Source organism: Trachypithecus francoisi, unplaced genomic scaffold, assembly GCF_009764315.1.
Source record: "Trachypithecus francoisi isolate TF-2019V2 unplaced genomic scaffold, Tfra_2.0 Lachesis_group18, whole genome shotgun sequence".
NCBI classification, from domain to species: domain Eukaryota; kingdom Metazoa; phylum Chordata; class Mammalia; order Primates; family Cercopithecidae; genus Trachypithecus; species Trachypithecus francoisi.
The window spans coordinates 71,958,643-71,979,954 of record NW_022681463.1 but is presented as its reverse complement, the minus strand read 5'-3'; the positions used below and the strand labels follow the sequence as shown (position 1 = coordinate 71,979,954).

At 40.8% G+C, this 21,312-nt stretch overlaps 1 protein-coding gene across 1 annotated transcript in view; it reads left to right on the top strand.

The window, feature by feature from the left end:
* Positions 1-20,071, top strand: part of GTF2F2 (general transcription factor IIF subunit 2) — a 172,897-nt gene extending 152,826 nt beyond the window's left edge. The window contains exons 7-8 of the mRNA XM_033176976.1: positions 1,235-1,378; positions 18,946-20,071. Of these exons, the coding sequence (XP_033032867.1) occupies positions 1,235-1,378; positions 18,946-19,065 (264 nt within the window). The 3' untranslated portion in view covers positions 19,066-20,071. The remainder of the gene's footprint in view (positions 1-1,234; positions 1,379-18,945) is intronic.
* The last annotated feature ends 1,241 nt before the right edge of the window (positions 20,072-21,312 follow it).

Here is a 21,312-nt window from a genome sequence, read left to right as displayed (position 1 = left end):
GTCATTTTTATTTGGACAGGAGATACTCTGTTTTTTATTTCCATGTTAAAAATAAAGATGTATTATACAGGTGAATTTAGAGGTCACATGAAGTTTTAAATGGGAATTTCAGAAACATGGTTTACTTGTGCCTGAGGTGATAAGTATATACTTACTCCTTTCTCTTATTAAACTAACTTTATTGTATGGGAAGAGAAACAGGTTCAAGGAGGTTGCACAGGGTCAGGATGAGAAAAGGTCCATGTCCTTTCCTTTTTACCAATGCTTCCCGAACTTTTCACTCTGTAAAGAACCTGTTCTATGATCTGCCTGCCTCCAAGAACCCCACGTTTGAAAGATGTGACCTACGAAACTGCATCTGTTCAATAAACTGTTTTACTGTTAATCAAAAACAAAAGAACTACAAGTTAGAGTTTTCGATCAACACAAGCTAACCAGTTAACCACACTGAATTGATATAATTTTGACAAAAGACCTTTTTAGGGGGAAATGGGCACATTATGCATTACATAAAATTTGAGGGGATAATGAAAGTGACTGGAATTATTACTAATTCAGAGCCTTAAAGATATGGGGACCCCTAGGAGTAACAGGTCCCAGGTTCTGAACTACTTACTGTTCAGAGGCCTGCTGCCTCGAAACTTAAAATCTAGTCGTTAATGAATGACTAAAAAGAGAATGCCTGGGCAAGTGCGGTGGCTCACGCCTAATATTCCGACACTTTGGGAGGCTGAGGTGGGTGGATCACCTGAGGTCGGGAGTTCTAGGCCACTCTGGCCAACATGATGAAACCCCGTGTCTACCAAAAATACAAAAAATTAACTGGGCGTGGTGGCGGGCGCCTGTAGTCCCAGCTACTCAGGAGGCTGAGGCAGGAGAATGGCGTGAACCTGAGAGGCGGAGCTTGCAGTGAGCCAAGATCGTGCCACTGCCCTCCAGCCTGGGGGACAGAGTGAGACTCTGTCTCAAAAAAAAAAAAAAATACAAAAAAATCAGCCAGGCATGGTGGCAGGCACCTGTAATCCCAGCTACTTGGGAGGCTGAGGCAAAAGAATCGCTTGAACCCAGGAGTTGGAGGTTGCAGTGAGCTGAGATCGTGCCACTGCACTCCCGCCTGGGCAACAAGAGCAAAACTCTGTCTCAAAAAAAAAAAAAAAAAAGAGAGAGAATGCCCTGTGTTTCAGAGTGAGCATGTTGAATTGATGCTTTTATTTCCTTTGCTGTTTGCATATAGATTGAATATGAAAGGAAAAAGAAAGAAGACGGAAAGCGAGCTCGAGCTGATAAACAACATGTTTTAGACATGCTATTTTCAGCCTTTGAGAAACATCAATACTATAATCTTAAGGACTTGGTGGACATCACAAAACAACCTGTGGTATGTATATGTTCATACTAATCCTTTGAATATGCCCTCCTTCGTTAACATGACATTACTGAAAGTGTGTCATACATGGTTTCGTTCATATTTACCTATGCTAATGACAAATTTTACGACAACACTCAGAAAAGATGTCTTAATGCAGCCATTTTTTGGTAACGTCAATTTTTATTTTAGATTTTAGTACACTTAATATCAACAATTCTTTATGAAGAAAAGAAATTGTCCTCGTGTTCATTTATTCTTGACATTAAGCCTGAAATCTGTTGATAGCATTTCTGGTCTTTATTTTGTTTCCCTATCTTCCTCTGAAAAAGCTTAACTCCTTCCCTTTTTTTGGAAAATATGCCTCATAGAAGAATCGCATTCTTGAAAGAATTATGCTGTTTTGTCATTGTGGGAGGGTTTATCCCTGTCTTGTGGATTGTTCTCTGTGGATTTTTTTTTTTTTTTAATTAGAATCTAAGTAGGTCCTTTTAAACCTGAGCTGAACTGCACTTTCAAATTATGCTTGCAGAGATTGTGATTAGGTTGGCCTGTTCCCCGTTTTTAAGGACAAATTTAACAAATTGGTATTTTAGAAAGTTTATCTTTGTTTTATAAATAGTCATTTTTATCTCTTCTCTAGGCTTTTGTGCATTTACTAGTAATTTGCATTAATAATCCCTTTAAAATGATAGTAACAATAAGAAATCCAAATTCTTTCTCTAGTCTTTGAGTCATATTGTTTTCCATTTAACTTTCTCCACCGTATGTTACCACAGTATCAGATTGAGTATTTACTTATAGATTTAAGAAAATTGAATGGAAACTCTTTTATCTCATTTCCTTTACCATTTTGTCCACTCTGCCGGTATACTCAAGAATATGTTGATTCTTGCTGCTCCATTTATTTGATTCAGAATATGTAACAAAATAACCAATTTTAAAAAACATCTTAACATAACCAAATAACCTATTTGTGAAACAACTTGATTTTTTTTAATGTATACAAAGCTTTAGGAAATTATTTATGAAATTTTAGTGTTCATTATACAGTTTCTTCTGCAGAGATTTCTTTACTATTATACATCAACCTTTCACTTTTTGTTAATAAATTTAAATTCCAAAAGATTTACTTTTTAATCAGAAGAAAGTGTTCATGGTGCAGTATTATCAATTCATCCCAATGACTTCACTCCCTTTGGCATCAAAGCCTTAGAAACAGCATTCTAAGCTAGATTAAAAAAATTTTTTGAAATAGACTAATTCATTAGCTAAGCTGTGTTTCTTCTGGTTTTAATGAAGTTTATCTTTGTGTGTGTGTATGTATATATATATATCTGTATGTAAAGACCATTCCAGAAACTCTGAAAACAAGAGATTCTCGTGGAATTAAACACAAAAAGTTAGATATGGAAAATAATCACTTGTAGAGGGGCATTCAGATGATACTAGGGAAAACAGTTGCTTTGCCTTCACATGGGATATAAGGTTTATTCATTTTGCATCAAAGAAAAAGGATTACTAGTATGTCTTTTGGTTTTGGTTAAGATATTTTTTATATGGTAGTACTCAGTGAGTCTCTTACAACAGAACTTCTTAATTCCTAACCAGTGGATGGACTTTAGGGGATCCATTAACTTCCTGAATATCCTGAATATGTGCAAAAATATATGGATTTTTCTGGGGAACATATCATCCATAGTTTGTATCAAATTCTCATAGAAGCCACTGATATTGAAACTAAGTTTTTTTTTTTTTTTGAGACGAAGTCTTGCTCTGTCACCCAGGCTGGAGTGCAGTGGCAGGATCTCAGCTCACTGCAAGCTCTGCCTCCCGGGTTCACGCTATTCTCCTGCCTCAGCCTCCGGAGTAGCTGGGACTACAGGCGCCCGCCACCTCGCCTGGCTAGTTTTTTTGTATTTTTTAGTAGAGACAGGGTTTCACCGTGTTAGCCAGGATGGTCTCGATCTCCTGACCTCGTGATCCGCCCATCTCGGCCTCCCAAAGTGCTGGGATTACAGGCTTGAGCCACCGCGCCCGGCTGAAACTAAGTTTTTTAATAGTTCTATTATTTAGAGACTAAATTGCCTCAATAAGCATAAGATTCTTGAAGGCAGAGTTGTATGCTATTCCTGTCCCTAAATATTCATATACCCCATAGTGTAAAATATGGTAAAAATTCAGCAAATATCTCATGAATTGATAGGAAAAAAGAAAATCCTCAGTCTCTAAGGGCCCACCATATTTTCTTCAGATGGATTTTGGCAGGCCTCTCACGTCATTTATAGTGACGTTGAGGGAAAGAGTGCCAAGAAAGTGTGGAATGCCTTCCCTAGGCTGGATGTAGGCCAGAGGTAGGGTTACCTCCACCTAGAGGAGAGGGCAGGAAGTGGTCAGCATGGATTCTAGTCCATTGACTGGGAAAGAAAATTGCCAAAACCTAGCTCTCCCCCAAGTAGGCAACTATCCCCCTTTAAAAGGATCCCAGGACATAAGTGAATCTGTACTAATGGTCATCAGTACCCAAGAGACTTGAGGAATCTATTCTAGCATGAAGATCAGTGGTCCGGGAAAAGGAGTGTCCTGGTATAATAGAAAGAACCCTGGATTTGGAGTATGAGATCTCAATTCAAGTCCCGGCTCTACCATTTAGCCAAATAGTCCTGGACAAAGTACTTAAATATATTTAATACATTACTTATATATTTAATATTTAGTTCACTTAACATATGTAATAATACAAAATTTGCCAGTACATTCAAATTATAATTTTTTTTTGCAGGGGAGGGGGTTGTTTGTTTGTTTTTGAGATGGAATTTTGCTCTTGTTGCCCAGGCTGGAGTACAATGGCACAATCTCTGCTCACTGCAACCGCCACCTGCCGGGTTCAAGCGATTCTCCTGCCTCAGCCTCCTGAGTAGCTGGCATTATAGGCGCCCACCACCACACCTGGCTAATTTTTGTATTTTTAGTAGAGATGAGGTTTCACCATGTCGGCCAGGCTGGTCTTGAACTCCTGACCTCAGGTGATCTACATGCCTTAGCCTCCCAAAGTGCTGAGATTATCCGTGAGCTACTGTTCCTGGCCAAAACCTTCATTTCTATAAGCAAAATTATTGGCTAGAGAAACTGTGCTTAGGGCCTGTCTTTTTCTCTCATTTGCCAGTATGTGACTTACTTACATAAGCAACTAGAAAGAGTGAAAGTTACTCATCGAGGGCCGGGCACGGTGATTCACGCCTGTAATCGCAGCAATTTGGGAGGCCAAGGTGGGCGGATCACGAGGTCAGGAAATCGAGACCATCCTGGCTAACAAGGTGAAACCCCGTATCTACTAAAAATACAAAAAATTAGCTGGGCATGCTGGCGGGCGCCTGTAGTCCCAGCTACTCAGGAGGCTGAGGCAGGAGAATGGCGGGAACCCGGGAGGTGGAACTTGCAGTGAGCCAAGATCACACCACTGCACTCCAGCCTGGGTAGCAGAGGTGAGACTCAGTCTCAAAAAAAAAAAGGAAGTTACTCATCAAGGAGGCCAAGCTGTGGTAACTGATATAAAGTCAGGGACATAGTATCCATTTAAAGAGATACTATCTTAGTCTGTTTTTTGTTACTTATGACAGAATACCTGAAGCTGGGCAATTTTAAAGCAAAAGAATTTGTTTCTTAAAATTTTGGAGGTTGAGAAGTCTGGGGTCAAAGGACTACATCTGGTAAGAGGCTTTTGCTGGTGGGGACTCTCTGCAGAGTCCTGAGGCAGCACAGGACATCACATAGTGAGGAGGCTGAGTGTGCCAGCTCAGGTCTCTCTTCCTCTTCCTCTTTTTATAAAGCCACCAATCCCACTCCCATGATAACCCATTGATCTATGAATGAGCAGAACCCCCATGACCTAGTCACCTCTCAAAAGCCCAATTCTTAACTACTGCCACATTGGGAGTTAAGTTTAACATGAGTATTAGAAGGGACAGATATACAAACCATACCAGATATTTTTATATGGTTTAACTTCTGGATTTTTCCCCCTCAAAAATAGAAGATTTCAGGAGGCCTATTATTTCTCCTGGTACTCTGATTTTTAACCTTGAATAAGTTATGTCTAGCTTTTTTCACATTTTGTTTTATCTGTCAAATAGAAGCATATACAGCATTTCCTTTGAAGATACAAACCATGAAAAACTTGATCTAATTGCTCCCTTTGAAGCACCAAACTGCCAATACCACTTTGAGCTTCAACACTTTGTTTTCTGTCTAACAGTATTCATTTACCAGTGTTCCTCTACAGCATACTTGTATTAAAAAGTGTCATTGAAAACTAGCCCTGATTATAACTGAACCTCTTAATTTCTTTTTGCGCCACCTACCCAATTTCAGGTCAGGATTCAGAAAAGTGTATTTTTATTTTTGTTCTTATTTTTATTTTATTTTATTTTATTTATTATTTATTTATTTTTATTTTAGAGACAGTCTTGCTCTGTCACCCAGGCTAGAGTGCAGTGGTACAATCTCGGATCACTGCAACCTCCACCTCCCCCAGTTCAAGTGATTCTTCTGCCTCAGCCTTCCAAGTAGCTGGGATTACAGGCGCCCACCACCACACCCAGCTAATTTTTTTTTCTTTTTTTTTTTTTTTTTGAGACGGAGTCTCGCTCTGTCGCCCAGGCTGGAGTGCAGTGGCCGGATCTCAGCTCACTGCAAGCTCCGCCTCCCGGGTTCACGCCATTCTCCTGCCTCAGCCTCCCGAGTAGCTGGGACTACAGACATGCACCACCATGCCTGACTAATATTTGTATTTTTAGTAGAGACGGGGTTTCACCGTGTTAGCCAGGCTGGTCTCAAACTGCTGACCTCAGGTGATCTGCCCATCAGGCAGTCTGCTTTCTAATTTCTATATTATTAAGAATCATCATCATTAATCCTAAGCCAGGTATGTAGAATATGTAGAGAGTAGAATTTAAGCTTTATCTTAGTCCAGTTTCTACTCCAAAAGGAAAAATAGGTGTTTTTAATGTTTGAAGCTTATTCTCAAATTTACTGCTACTTAATAAGTGCTGTTTTTATTATAATACTTTGCACTGACATATATTCACTTTGTTCCTTTTTTCTTCTTTTCATTTTTCCTATAACTGGAAATTTTTATTTTTAAATTTTTATATTTTAAATATATATTTTTTATATTTTAAAGAAAGACAATCAATTTCCCAACAGAGCATATTAATTAATGGCAGCCCTCTTTAAGACTGCTTTGAAGAAATAATTATTTGCTAATTTATGAAGTAGAGCCTTAATTAAAAGTTTTAGACTATGAAATGTGATATAAAATAAACTATCAACTATGTTGACTATAAGTGGGCGAAATTTAATCACATTTATAAAATTTTATACTTTCTTTTTGAATAGTGATTTTAATAGAAGGATCAATGATCTACTACCTTTGTTAAAAGGGAAAATGGAACAGTAACATTTTTCCTTTTAACTTCTTACATGGTTTTGTTTTGGCTCTTTTTTTTTTTTTTTTTTTGAGGCGGAGTCTCGCTCTGTCGCCGGGACTGGAGTGCAGTGGCCAGATCTCAGCTCACTGCAAGCTCCGCCTCCCGGGTTTACGTCATTCTCCTGCCTCAGCCTCCCGAGTAGCTGGGACTACAGGCGCCTGCCACCTCGCCCGGCTAGTTTTTGTATTTTTAGTAGAGACGGGGTTTCGCCGTGTTAGCCAGGATGGTCTCGATCTCCTGACCTCGTGATCCACCCGTCTCGGCCTCCCAAAGTGCTGGGATTACAGGCTTGAGCCACCGCACCCGGCTTTTTTTTTTTTTTTTTTTTTTTTTCAGAAACAGGGTCTGGACAGGTGAGGTGGTTCATGTGAGTAATCCCAGCACCTTGAGAGGCCGAAGTGAGAGGATTGCTTGAGCTCAGGAGTTCAAGACCAGCCTGGACAACATAGTGAAACCCCAACTCTACAAAAAATACAAAAATCAGCTGGGAGCGGTGGTGCACACCTGTAGTCCCAACTACTCCGGAGGCTGAGGTTGGGAGAATTGCTTGAACCCAGGAGGCAGAGGTTGCAGTACGCCAAGATTGTGTCACTCTACTCCAGCCTGGGTGACAGAGCGAGACCCTGTCTCAAAATAAATAAATAATAGACAGGGTTCTCGCTCTGTGACCCAGGCTGAAGTGCTCATAGCTCCATAGCTCATAGCATGATCATAACTCACTGTCACTTCAACCTTTGGGCCCAAGCAGTTCTCCCACCTCAGCCTCTTGAGTAGTTAGGACTACAGGCATGCCCCACCGCACCTGGCTAATTTTTTTTTTTTTTTTTTGAGACAGAGTGTCGCTCTGTTGCCCAGGCTGGAGTGCAGTGGCGCAATCTCGGCTCACTGCAGCCTCTGCCTCCCGGGTTCAAGCAGTTCTCTGCCTCAGCCTCCCGAGTAGCTGGAATTACAGGCACCTGCCACCACGCCTAGCTAATTTTCTTATTTTTTAAGTAGAGATGGGGTTTCACCATCTTGGCCAGGCTGGTCCTGAACTCCTGACCTCGTGATCTACCCACCTCTGCCTCCCAAAGTGCCAGGATTACAGACATGAGCCACCATGCCCGGCCCACACCTGGCTAAGTTTTTAAAATTTTTTTGTGGAGACAGGGTCTTACTATGTTGCTTGCTGTGGTCTTGAACTCCTGGCCTCAAGCAGTCCTCCTGCCTCAGCCTCCAGAAGTGCTGGGATTGCAAGCATGAGCCACAGCATTTGGCCCTTGTTCGCTTTTTACCTCATCCTGAATGAGGTGAAATTTGGGGTGAATTTAGTAATACAAACAAATGAGTCAGAATTTTATGTAAGGTATTACATGGATAAGAGCAGTATCTGGGATAGGTACCCAGTAAACAAAATTTGGTATTTATTTATATATAGAATTTACACTGAATTTTCAATTAAGCAGTAGGCCACAAAAATTATATTTTCTGAAAAATGCCCTTACCAATAAAATCACCATACCATCCTTCCAGTCCCACTTGATTTTAAAGAGAGGTAAAAAAAAATATATATATATATATATAAATGCTTTATTTTTTTTTTTTTTGAGACAGCGTCTTGCTCTGTGGCCCAGGCTGGAGTGCAATGGCACAATCTCGGCTCACTGCAGCCTCCACTTCCCAGGTTCAAGTGATTCTCCTGCCTCAGCCTCCTGAGTAGCTGGGATTATAGGCGCCCGCCACCATGCCCGGCTAAAATTTTTAAGCTTATTAACTGTCTGCTACTGGTTTCTTTATTTAGTTCCTGAATATACTATAAAGACTTGGTTTTAGGCTTGCCATCTCTGTGGAAATAATTTCCCTCAGGAAAGAAATAATTTTCTTTGTGTTGGGCTTTGCATTTAAGAAAACATTATTCTGTGGTTTTGAATTGGTGTTCAAAGCCTCCCATTTCTCTGTCTGAGCAGGTGGATTCAAATACCAGAGGATAAACCAACTGGCAGAGGACCTTGTAGTATCAGCACTGGCCTTCTTCAGTTCTGTATTGCGGCATTACAGAACCATTTCTTCTTTTTGGAATGTCCCAAGACAGCTAATTCAATTATAGATTAACATACAGAGCCAGCCACTGTTTATTGGATATATTACTTTACCCAGATAACTGGATAATAAAAATAGTCATCTTAATTTGCTGTTATAAGCTGAAGCAGCCTCCCTTTTTCCTCTCAATTTAAAAACTTTTATTTTTAGTACAAATTATATATATATATATATATATATATATATATATATTTTTTTTTTTTTTTTTTTTTCCTTGAGATGGAGTCTCACTCAGTCACCCAGGCTGGAGTACAGCAGCACTCTCAACTCACTGCAACCTCTGCCTCCCAGGTTCAGGTGATTCTCCTGTCTCAGCCTCCCGAGTACCTGGGATTACAGGCGCATGCCACCACACCTAGCCAATTTTTTTGTATTTTTAGTAGAGATGGGGTTTCACCGTATTAGCCAGGATGATCTCAATCTCCTGACCACATGATCTGCCTGCCTTGATCACCTGAAGTGTTGGGATTACAGGCGTGAGCCACCGCGCCTGGCCAATTTATACTTTCTTAAAAGTGTGTAAGTTCAAGCCAAATGCGTTGGCTCATACCTATAATCCCCAGCACTTTGGGAAGCTAAAGCAGGCAGATCACTTGAGTCCAGGAGTTCGAGACCAGCCCTGGACAACATGGCAAAATCCCGTCTCCACAAAAAAAAAACAAAAAATTAGCCAGGCGTGGTGGCGCGTGCCTGTAGTCCCTGGCTACTTGGGAGGCAGAGGTTGCAGTGAGCCCAGATCATGCCAGTGTACCCTAGCCTGAATGACTGGGAGAGGGAGACCCTGTCTCAAAAAAAAAAAAAAAAAGTATAGTTCAGTGGACTTTAGTATATTAATGAAGTTGTGCAACCAACACCATAATCAGTTTTAGAACAGTTCCATCACCCTAAAAAGAAACTTCATACCCATTACTAGTCACTCCTGTCTTTTCTCCATTTCCTTTCTCCATTTCCTTTCTCTCCCCCACAGGAAACCACTAATGTTACTTTCTGTGTCTATAGATTTTTCTCTGTACATTAATGTGTATGGATATGTGATCTCTTACACCTGGCTTCTTTAACTTAGACATAATATTTTTATGTTTTATCCATGTTGTGGCACATACCAGTACAGCTGTCCTCAGTATTCATGAGAGATTAGCTCTGAGACCTTCTGCAAATACTAAAATCCAAGGATGATCAAGTTCTGGATATAAAATGGTGTTTTTTCTTTTTATTATTATTATTATACTTTAAGTTCTAGGGTACATGTACGCAATGTGCAGGTTTGTTACATATGTACACATGTGCCATGTTGGTGTGCTGCACCCATTAATTCATCATTTACATTAGGTATTTCTCCCAATGCTATCCCTCCCCTCTCCCCCGACCCCATGACAGGCCCCAGTGTGTGATGTTCCCCACCCTGTGTCCAAGTGTTCTCATTGTTCAGTTTCCACCTATGAGTGAGAACATGCAGTGTTCGGTTTTCTGTCCTTGTGATAGTTTGCTCAGAATGATGGTTTCCAGCTTCATCCATGTCCCTGCAAAGGACATGAACTCATCCTTTTTTATGGCTGCATAGTATTCCATGGTGTATATGTGCCACATTTTTTAATCCAGTCTGTCACTGATGGACATTTGGGTTGGTTCCAAGTCTTTGCTATTGTGAATAGTGCCGCAGTAAACATATGTGTGCATGTGTCTTTATAGCAGCATGATTTATAATCCTTTGGGTATATACCCAGTAATGGGATGGCTTGGTCAAATGGTATTTCTAGTTCTGGATCCTTGAGGAATCGCCACACTGTCTTCCACAATCGTTGAACTAGTTTACAGTCCCACCAACAGTGTAAAAGTGTTCCTATTTCTCCACATCCTCTCCAGCATCTTTTTTTATACATAACCTGCATGCATCCTCCAGTGTACTTTAAATCTTTAGATTACTTGTAATATATAATGCAATGTGAATGCTATGTAAATAATTGTTATACGATATTGCTTAGGGAATAGTGACCCAAAAATGTCTGTATATGTTCGGTACAGATACATTAAGAAAGAATCAGAATATTTTTGATCTGCCATTGGTTGAATCCATGGATGTGTAACCCAAGAATATGGAAGGCTGACTGTACTTCATTTCTTTTTGTTTGCAAATATGTATTATAGTGTGTATATACCGTATTTTGTTTATTCATTGGTGGTACATTTGGGTTGGACGTTTGGGTTGTTTCTACTTTGGGGCTGTTGTGAATAAGGGTGCTATGAACATTTGTGTACAAATTTTCATGTGAATATATGTTTTCATATCTCTTGGGAGTGGAATTGCTCGGTCACATGGTAGCTTTGTTTAGCCTTCTGAGGAACTGCTAGACATTTTTTTTTTTTTTTTTGAGACGGAGTCTCGCTCTTATCGCCCATCCTGGGGTGCAATGCCATGATCTTGGCCCACTGCAACCTCTGCCTCCCAAGTTCAAGCGATTCTTCTGCCTCATCTTCCCAAGTAGCTTGAATTACAGGTGCCCGCCACCACACCTGGCAAATTTTTTTGTATTTTTTTTAATAGAGGCGGGACTTTGCCATGTTGGCCAGGCTGGTCTCAAACTCCTGACCTCAGGTGATCCACCCACCTTGGCCTCCCAAAGTGCTGGGATTACAGGCATGAGCCACCACGCCCAGCCTAATACAATTTAGAAGCATGTCTTTAAACAAAATTAAAAGTTTTGGCCTAAAGAAAGTAAATTTTGTTTACCTGCAATATTCAAACGTGAAACATTTCGTCAGTGCCAGACAGAGGAGATGTTACGAACGTGAGATAATTTACCAGCATACAAATATTAATGCAGTAATTGCTTTTTCAAGATTTGGATTAAGCAGTAAAGTACAGCTGGGGGGAAGTAGAGCAGGGTTTGCATCATGACCATTTCGTCACCCATCTGTGTGCTGCTTAGAGTTTTTACAGGGAGGAATGGAGACAGTGGGACCCTGAGTGGAAGATAGGAGGCAGGATCTAGTGGGGAAGAGAAAGTGAAACCAGGAGAAAAGGAGAAGAAAAATGCAGAAATGGTCTGTGTTTCAGAGAAGTCTCCTAGCATCACCTTCCCTGTCAGTGAATGAAATGTCTGTTGCATTTTCTGTATTAGGCCATTCTTGCATTGCTGTAACAAAATACCCAAGACTGGATAATTTATAAAGAAAAGATATTTAATTGGCTCATGGTTCTGCAGGCTGTACGGGAAGTGTGATACTGGCATCTGCTCAGCTTCTGGAGAGGCCACAGGAAACTCAGTTGTGGTGGAAGTACGTAACATGGCAAAAGCAGGAGTGAGAGTGCAAGGCAGGACATGCTACACACTTTTAAAAAACTAGATGGCAGGAGAACTCACTCACTATCGTGAGGACAGTATCCAGAGGGATGGTGCTAATTCATGAGAGTTCCAACCCCTGTTCCAATCACCTCTCACCAGGCCTCACCTCCAACACTGGGGATTACATTTCAATATGAGATTTTGGTGAGGACACACATCCAAACCATATCACATTTGATCACAGTTTCTTCCTAATGTGTAGTTTATATTTTAACAGAAGAATTTTGAAGTCACTAACATCTTCATCAGTAAGTTTTCGTTCTGTTGATATCTCTTAAAGGAGTTGTAGTCGTTCACAAAAAAAAAATCATGTAAAGATGAAATGATACTTTGTTTGTTTGTTTGTTTTGAGACGGAGTCTCGCTGTGTCGCCCAGGCTGGAGTGCAGTGGCCGGATCTCAGCTCACTGCAAGCTCCACCTCCCGGGTTTATGCCATTCTCCTGCCTCAGCCTCCCGAGTAGCTGGGACTACAGGCGCCCGCCACCTCGCCCGGGTAGTTTTTTGTATTTTTTAGTAGAGACAGGGTTTCACCGTGTTAGCCAGGATGGTCTCGATCTCCTGACCTCGTGATCCGCCCGTCTCGGCCTCCCAAAGTGCTGGGATTACAGGCTTGAGCCACCGCGCCCGGCCTGAAATGATACTTTGAAATTATCACAGAATCGATAATGCCCTTCTTGGGGTTGGATCACTTTATAAAAAGCATATAGTGCATTTCCCCTTGTCGACTGCATTAATCAGTGCCATCATCAGTTTAAGTTTGCCTGTTGCATATTCAGTCTCACTGTTTTGGGAAGCTTTTGTGACTAGAACCCTAACAGGGTCATATTGTTAACTTACTTAAAGCATTAATAGTTGGTAATCATCTCCCTGTCAAAGGTGTATGTTTTTAATGAACATCTACAAATTTAGATATAATTGATTTATTATTATGCTTATCACTGAAATGCCTGATAAGATGAAATGCAGATTAAGTCCTCCATTTGTTTGACAGAGCAGGAGAGGAAAAGAAGATATGAGAAATTGTAGGGGGTGGAGGGAGGGAAGGAAGGAGCAAAAGACTAAAATAATAGGCTACTGTGCCTTATGACTCTGCATAGGTTTGTCTCAGTCTTGGGGGCCAATTAGGAAGTGGATCCATGGACTTCTGGCTTTTTGCCCACTGCAGTTTTAACTTGACCCACAAATGCAAACAAATATCCTAATCACTTGACCTCTTTGGTCAAGTATGTGCCTTGCCATTTCCTTCCAAGAAAGCTGTGATGTTCTATCCCTTATTTCTCTGCATTCAGACTTGCTGTAAATTCTCTCCCACACATCCTTTTGAAGGAGAATTGCTGGACCAGAGCCAGTTTTTTCAGATCTTGTGCTGCAGCTCAGTGCATAGTCTATAATGAGACATATCCCCAATCCTATGTGACATAAAGGCGATCTGCTCACTTCTAGAATACTTTGTTTCAAATACAGGTGGTTAGACAGAAGATTTAATTGGAAAGTCACTCAATGTTTAGAATAAGTAGGAGGAAGAGAACTCCTTTCTGTAGATCTCTACACACAATTGCTGTTCAAGTCAGATAATCAAATATATATCCTCAAAGAATGTAACATCTCTGTGCGGGCTGTGTTAGGTGCTCCTTCTCAGTGGTCTCACAATACCCTGTACACATGCCTCTATTGTATTTTCTCATTACCTGCCAATATGCCTTTTTCTTTTCTTTTTCTTTTTTTTTTTTTCTTTTGAGATGGAACCGTGCTGTGTTGCCCATGCTGGAGTATAGTGGTGCGATCTCAGCTCACTGCAACCTCCACCTCCCGGGTTTATTGTATTTATTTATTTTTTTTGAGACGGAGTCTCGCTCTGTCGCCCAGGCTGGAGTGCAGTGGCCAGATCTCAGCTCACTGCAAACTCCGCCTCCGGGGTTTACGCCATTCTCCTGCCTCAGCCTCCCGTAAGTAGCCGGGACTACAGGCGCCCGCCACCTCACCCGGCTAGTTTTTTTTTTTTTTTTTTTGTATTTTTTTAGTAGAGATGGGGTTTCACCGCGTTAGCCAGGATGGTCTCGATCTCCTGACCTTGTGATCCACCCGTCTCGGCCTCCCAAAGTGCAGGGATTACAGGCTTGAGCCACCGCGCCCGGCCCATCTCCCGGGTTTAAATGATTCTCCTGCCTCAGCCTCCTGAATAGCTGGGACTACAGGTGCCTGCTACCACACCCAGCTAATTTTTGTATTTTTAGTAGAGACAAGGTTTCTCCATGTTGGCCAGCTGGTCTTGAACTCCTGACCTCAGGTCATCCACCCGCCTCAGCCTCCCAAGGTGCTGGGATTACAGGCGTGAGCCACCACGCCCGGCCTAATGTGCCTTTTTCTTTACCCGCATCCTCTATGCTAAACTTAAGCTGTGAACTCTGAGAAGGAGGCTGAGTGTCTACCATTCTATTTGGCACATTGTAGATGCTGGAATAAATATTTGAGTGAATATATGAATGTTAAAAAGAGAAATAAGATTACCAAGTAATTTTCAATCCTGGTAGAACCTTTAAAACCTCTTCTTCAGTTGGCTTTGTCACCAACAATATTTTAGCACTAAAATGCAGATTTTAGTAATAAATTACATTCAAATTCACATAGTACAGTTTAGTCAGTAAACTTTTGTTTCTCAAACTAGATCACGGCTTGAGTTCTAAAAATGAACTAGAATTTGAATAGTCTATTTTTGTAGACATTCTTAGTGATATCCCCCACCACCACCCAGCGATCCTCTTAGCTGCTTTGTCAGTCTTAAGCACACCCTATTCACTTTGCATAAGTACGCTGAGTCTCTGTGATGTGCACGCAGGCACTGTAACAGGAGCATGTGGCCAGACGTGGTGGCTCATGCCTGTAATCCTAGCACTTTGGGAGGCCGAGGAGAGTGGATCACGAGGTCAGGAGTTCAAGACCAGCCTGGCCAACATGGAGAAACCCCATCTCTACTAAAAACTCAAAATTAGCCAGGTGTGGTGGCACATGTCTGTAATCCCAGCTACTCGGGAGGCTGAGGCAGGAGAATTGCTTAAACCCAGTAGGCGGAGGTTGCGGTGAGCCAAGATCGTACCATTGCACTCCAGCCTGGGCAACAAGAGTGAAACTCCGTCCCCATCCCCTACCCTCCCACCAAAAAGGGGAGCATGTGATTTAAGAGGAAAGCATGGCGTATAAATGATTATGATATAATAAGAGCTACCATCGAAGATTGTGCAGTGTGAAATGTAAATCTAAGGTAAGGCTGTTAGAGAAAGTTTCTCTGAGAAAGTAACGTTTGGGCCTAGTCTTAAAGAGTGAGGGGTTCAGATTTGAGGAAAGGAGACAAACATAACAAGGAAGGGAAACAACATGGAAAAAACCCGGAAGCATGCAGATACAGAAATGGGAAGTATGTGTAACAGGGAGTGTTGGAAGATGAGGCTAAAGGGAGAAGGCAGACCTGAGTGGATGCCTCAAAGGCGTTTGGAATTTAATGTGTAGCCCCAGAGTGGGAAGTCATTGGAATATTTTAGACAGAGGAAGGACATGTGCTCTCTCTCTTCTCTGTCCATGTCTTCCCTTTAGAGATTTTCCCTTTAGAGACCTTATTTTTCCCTATTGTCACGACTACTTTCTCTGCTAATGTTTTGTACCTACTTCCCTGCCAAGCTAATTTATTTGATTAGAGTAAAATGGTCTTAGGTTGCAGTTTAGAACATCCTAAAAATCAGGAAGTTTGTGTCTGCTACCCCCTGATCACAGTACATTGTGACCCTGGTTGCATTTTGTTGCTTGAGAAATTGACAACAGACCATGATCATCTTATTCCACTCTTATTGTTAAAAAGAAAAAAGAATGACAGCTTCGTATATAAAAAGAATTCCATATATTCTGCTAGATTGCCAAAATGAGGGTGGACATGAAAGCAACTTAATCTGTACACTTAAGACTTTCTTAATATTTTTTGTTTAACCCTTTTTAGGCTTTTCATTTTCTGGGCCTAGATTATAAATGGGCACACTAGTCTTGAAGTCAGGAGAGCCTCTTTTCTATGGAGCTGCTAAAATGCTCCTGGCAATTGTTCTTTTCATTTTTGACCCATTGCAGTACATCCACAATTGTATGGTTGTTTGTGCAACATCGTCTTAGCCAGTCTCATAATAAACCATTCTTTGGAATTTTACAAAGATGTCATTCTTGGCACCTAAACAGAGAATCATTTGTGCCTAACCAATCATTTTCCATTTATAAATCCTGTTCAATTAGAAAGTAGTGTATGAACAGCATCCTGTTTTTTTAAATGTAATTTGAAATAGCAGGTGGCAAACTTGCATTTTATATTACCTGGATATCTCAAGCCTTTATGCTTACTCATTCACACAGGTCTGCTAGTGAAGCCAACTGTAGAAGGTGTGGGAGGCAAGCAAGCCAGCCTCGGGGGAACCCAGGGCTCATTTGGTTCATTGCTGCCACCTGCTGGGGCTTAGCTGCTGGAATGGAAAGGCTGTCCAAGAGAGAGCTATAAGCCATCCTGAAGGAACCTCTGTGTAGTTCCAGCACTAATCACCTATTATGTTTCTAGGTGACAACCTACCCCTAACTGAAAGGACTTTATGAACTCTAGAGCATTGTATCAGTCAGTGTAAAGTGGCATTAGATTATGTTGGTAACACGTAATCTCCAGCAATGATGAGACTCAGAGAACAAAGCAACACATTAAAGACTCAAAGATCTTAGAGTATCAGAACTGGAAGAACCTTAAGCTAGATGTGGTGGAACTTTAGTATATAGTTACATGAGTCACCTAGGCACTTGTTAAAATGCAGATTCCTGGGCCTAACCCAAGAGCCTTTGACTCAGTAGGCCCAAGCTCGGTCATATTTAACAAGCTCCCCACAAGGTTCTGATGCAGGTAGTCTAGCACCATGCTAGAGAAGAGTGCTACCTTAAATATACGGACAAGAACTTCTCAGCCATTTTTCTTATTAATGCCTCATTTCAGTCAGTAAGAAAAACTACATCTTCCATCAATGGGATGAGTCATCATCATACCGTAACTGGTTCTTTGAAGCACACGCACACAAATTATTGTTGGATTGTTTTGTTCTGCAACAGCAACAAAAGAGTCACTTTTAAATAATTATCTTGGCTGGGCGCGGTAGCTCAGGCCTGTAATCCCAGCACTTTGGGAGGGCGAAGTGGTTGGATCACCTGAGGACAGGAGTTCGAGACCAGCCTGGCCAACATGGTGAAACCCCATCTCTACTAAAAATACAAAAAATTAGCTGGGTGTGGTGGCATGCACCTGTAATCTCAGCTACTCAGGTGGCTGAGGCAGGAGAATCGCTTGAACACGGGAGGCAAAGGTTGCATTGAGCCGAGATCATGCCACTGCACTCCAGCCTGGGCAATAAGAGCAAAACTCCGTCTCAAAATAATAATTATTATTATTATCTTTCTTCTCTGAGAAGGAAATTTTGTAATTTATATTGATCAGCTTATTGTGTAATGCTTTTTGGCCTTCAGCATTAGCAAGCAAAGGTGGAGTTTCATATTACACTTAAATAGCCATCATTTCCATGACCATAGTAATCGCTTAGTAAATGTTTATTGAATTTTTAGGGACCTAAAACACCATACTACAGACTCTTTTCTTTGGAGAAGCCAAACACAAAGCTGCATCCCTGATAGTTTTGGGGGATGTCTTACCACTTTTTTTTTTAGACAGAGTTTCGTTCTTATTGCCCAGGCTGGAGTGCAATGGCACAATCTCGGCTCACTGCAATTTCTGGGTTCAAGTGACTCTCCTGCCTCAGCCTCTCTAGTAGCTGGGATTACAGGTCCCCACCACCATGCCTGGCTAATTTTTGTATTTTTAGTAGAGACGAGATTTCACCATGGTGGCCAGGCTGGTCCCAAACTCCTGACCTTAGGTGATCCACCCACCTCGGCCTCCCAAAGTGTTGGGATTACAGGCATGAGCCACCAAGCCCAGCCTTATTATCACTTCTTATTCCCTTATCTGTGTTGGCAAGCTTGGATAAAGTACAAATAGTAGTAAATACAAATAACGGTTCTCCTTCTTACATAGGAAAAAATAAGTGGGTGGCCTAATAACAAATTTGAGAACTCATCTGAGAACTGAGAATTCTGAATACCTGTCATATGCTTGCTTGATAGAATATTCTTAAAAATGTTACTCATTTTTTATATATGTTACTGCTCCTGAAACTGTGAACTGAGTTCATTTCAATCTGTGAACTGAGTCCATTGAACTCAAGGGCAGATTACACTTGGTGTACTGTGTCACGTTGAGTGAGGACCAGTAATTTTTTCGTATATTTCATCTAGTGTTTTTTGTGGGGTTTTTTGTTGTCGTTGTTGTTTATTTTAGCTTTTAAGTTGTTGGCATTTAGGACTTTCAACCCCTTTAATGCACATGATCATATATTTAGTGCAGTTATTTAGTGCATTTAGTGCAGTTATCATCGCACATGTAGAATCAAAAGGCAGTTTATTGAACCTCCTTATAGAGAAATTTTGCTGAGCTTTTAGGATCATACTTTTTATGACTTGCATATGTGTTTCGGCATATCACCTTATTTTAGGTTTTGTTCCCTGCCTTTATAATCTCATTTGTTAGGGGTTTTGTTTTTGTTTTAGGTGTACCTGAAGGAAATCTTAAAAGAAATTGGTGTTCAGAATGTAAAAGGGATCCACAAAAACACATGGGAGCTGAAGCCAGAGTACAGACACTATCAAGGAGAAGAAAAGAGTGACTGAGAAGCCTCCTAGTCAGCATGCTAGTGAAACAGCTAGCGGCGATGCTGTGCAAAAGGCGCTGATACTGGAAGGCTTGAACACTGTATGTTAATAGGGGTTAAGTGACAATACTTTCATTTCTCTCTGTAAATTTTTTAAACCTGTAATTCTTGTAAAGTTTCTTAACTGTTTTTTTGAGGAGAAAGAACAAATTTATTTATAGACTTAACTTGTATTAAACCAGATCACTCACAATAGGAATAGGGGTTGGAGGATTAAGAGGGTTTTTCTTAAATGTTAGCTTTTAATGTGTACAATGAGGAAATGTTTTTTAAATGAGGACTCTCTACCCTTGCTGTATCTGAGGAGCTGAGGTAATACAGATCCAAGGAGAATTGTATAGCAAGAAAAGAACAGTCAGCTACAGAAACTCTTAAAAGGAATAAAAAGCCAAAGTTCCTTATTTTGAAATTGTCAAAGAACAAAGTGGTGTTTTTCTTTTAAACAGGTGATCATGTTTCATGTTCATACTCAACGTTAATAAAAGGAGAGCATTTAAGTTTGTAGTGAAATGGCAGTGTTCATGATTAGCTTATTTTACCATAGTGATACTGAGATGAGAAATGTGCAGAATCATGGTCAATTAATGTTTCTTTTGTTTGCTTTTAAGATAATTAGAAGTAAAATATCTTTCCAAAATTTCAAGATATGTCTCCCCCAGTCAGATTATAAACTTCTCAAAACTGGCTTGCCCCCAGAATTTTATTGCTCATCCAGCAGACATGTATTGACCAATACATGGCAAATGATACCAGCAAGTCAAAAGAGGGATGTAGGGGTCCAGTCGAAACAGAAAAGGTTAGTTTCAATTCCTGGGGCATTAAAATGTTGTTTTCTCTTTCTCTTCAATTAATTTTTTAATGAAAACCATACATGTATATGTTAGTTTTTTCTAGCACAAATTATTATATATTAAGCAATCCAAAATCATACCATCAAGACCATCAAACAAAACAAAGAAGCTTAAGTAAACTAAGCACAGGGAAAAATTGGTTTTTCACTCATTCATTTTGTCAGCTGCTTCTGGATGCTGCAACCAAGAAGTAGCAAATGCTTAAGTTGCCATAGCGTTTGCAGGAAAAAAAGAGAAAAAATAATGAAAATAAGCAAGGAGCAAATGCCAGAAATTGAAGAAAATGTTATATAATGAAAGCAAGGAGATATCTATCCATTGAGAAAAACAATTTTTATATTATTTGCTTTTAGCAGCAAAGCTTTAGAATTCTGAGATTGCTACAGCACTAAGAAGATTTTTATTCTTGTGTACACACTGGAAAATAAAATTCTGAGTAAGGAGGGTGTTCCCATTCCCCACTCCACCTCAAATTGTCTTATGTACAGGAACCAAATGTGGTATGCCCATTCCTGATGACTGGAAGCTCGGTGTCAGGAAGCCCATGGATAATGGTCTGATAAATCTATATGGAACTGAGAATTCTGGATACCTGCCATGTGCTTGGTTCATAGCATGGATCTTCCCCAAAACGTTTTATATATGTGGTACTGCCCTGAAACAGACGTGTGTCTCCTCTGATGATGTCTTTTGTTTTGTGACAGTGCCTGCCATATTGAACGAGGTGGCTGTGCCAGAAGAGTTTCCAGGGCAGGACTGTGTCTTATTTGAAGCTGTGCTTTGGTTTTTTTTGTAAACTGGTTTCTTCTGCTTCTTTTACCGTGTTACCTCAGCATACCTAATTGCATGAGCTTGAGTCTCTTGAACACTTATCTCTTCAGTAGGATACGTAATTTAGGGCCTAGACTGATGCTGTTTCTGATTAAGTTTTTTAAATTGCTTTTTGTTGAGATGTAGTCTCTCTCTGTTGCCCAGGCTGGAATGCGGTGGTGTGATCTTGGCTCACTGCCACCTCCGTCTCCCAGGTTCAAGCGATTCTTCTGCCTCAGCCTTCCAAGCAGCTGGGATTACAGGCGCCCGCCACCACGGCCGGCTAAATTTTGTATTTTTAGTACAGACGGGGTTTCACCGTGTTGGCCAGGCTGGTCTTGAACTTCTGATCTCAAGTGATCTACCCACCTCAGCCTCCCAGAGTGCTAGGATTACAGGTGTGAGCCACCATGCCTGGCTTAAATTGCTTTCTTATTTAACATTAAAACGTGGCTACTGGCCATGGAGGAGATTTTCCCTTCTACCCAGGTTCCCTTATTCTTTTATTTCAGGACTCTCTTACTCTGACAGACTTTTGACAAAAA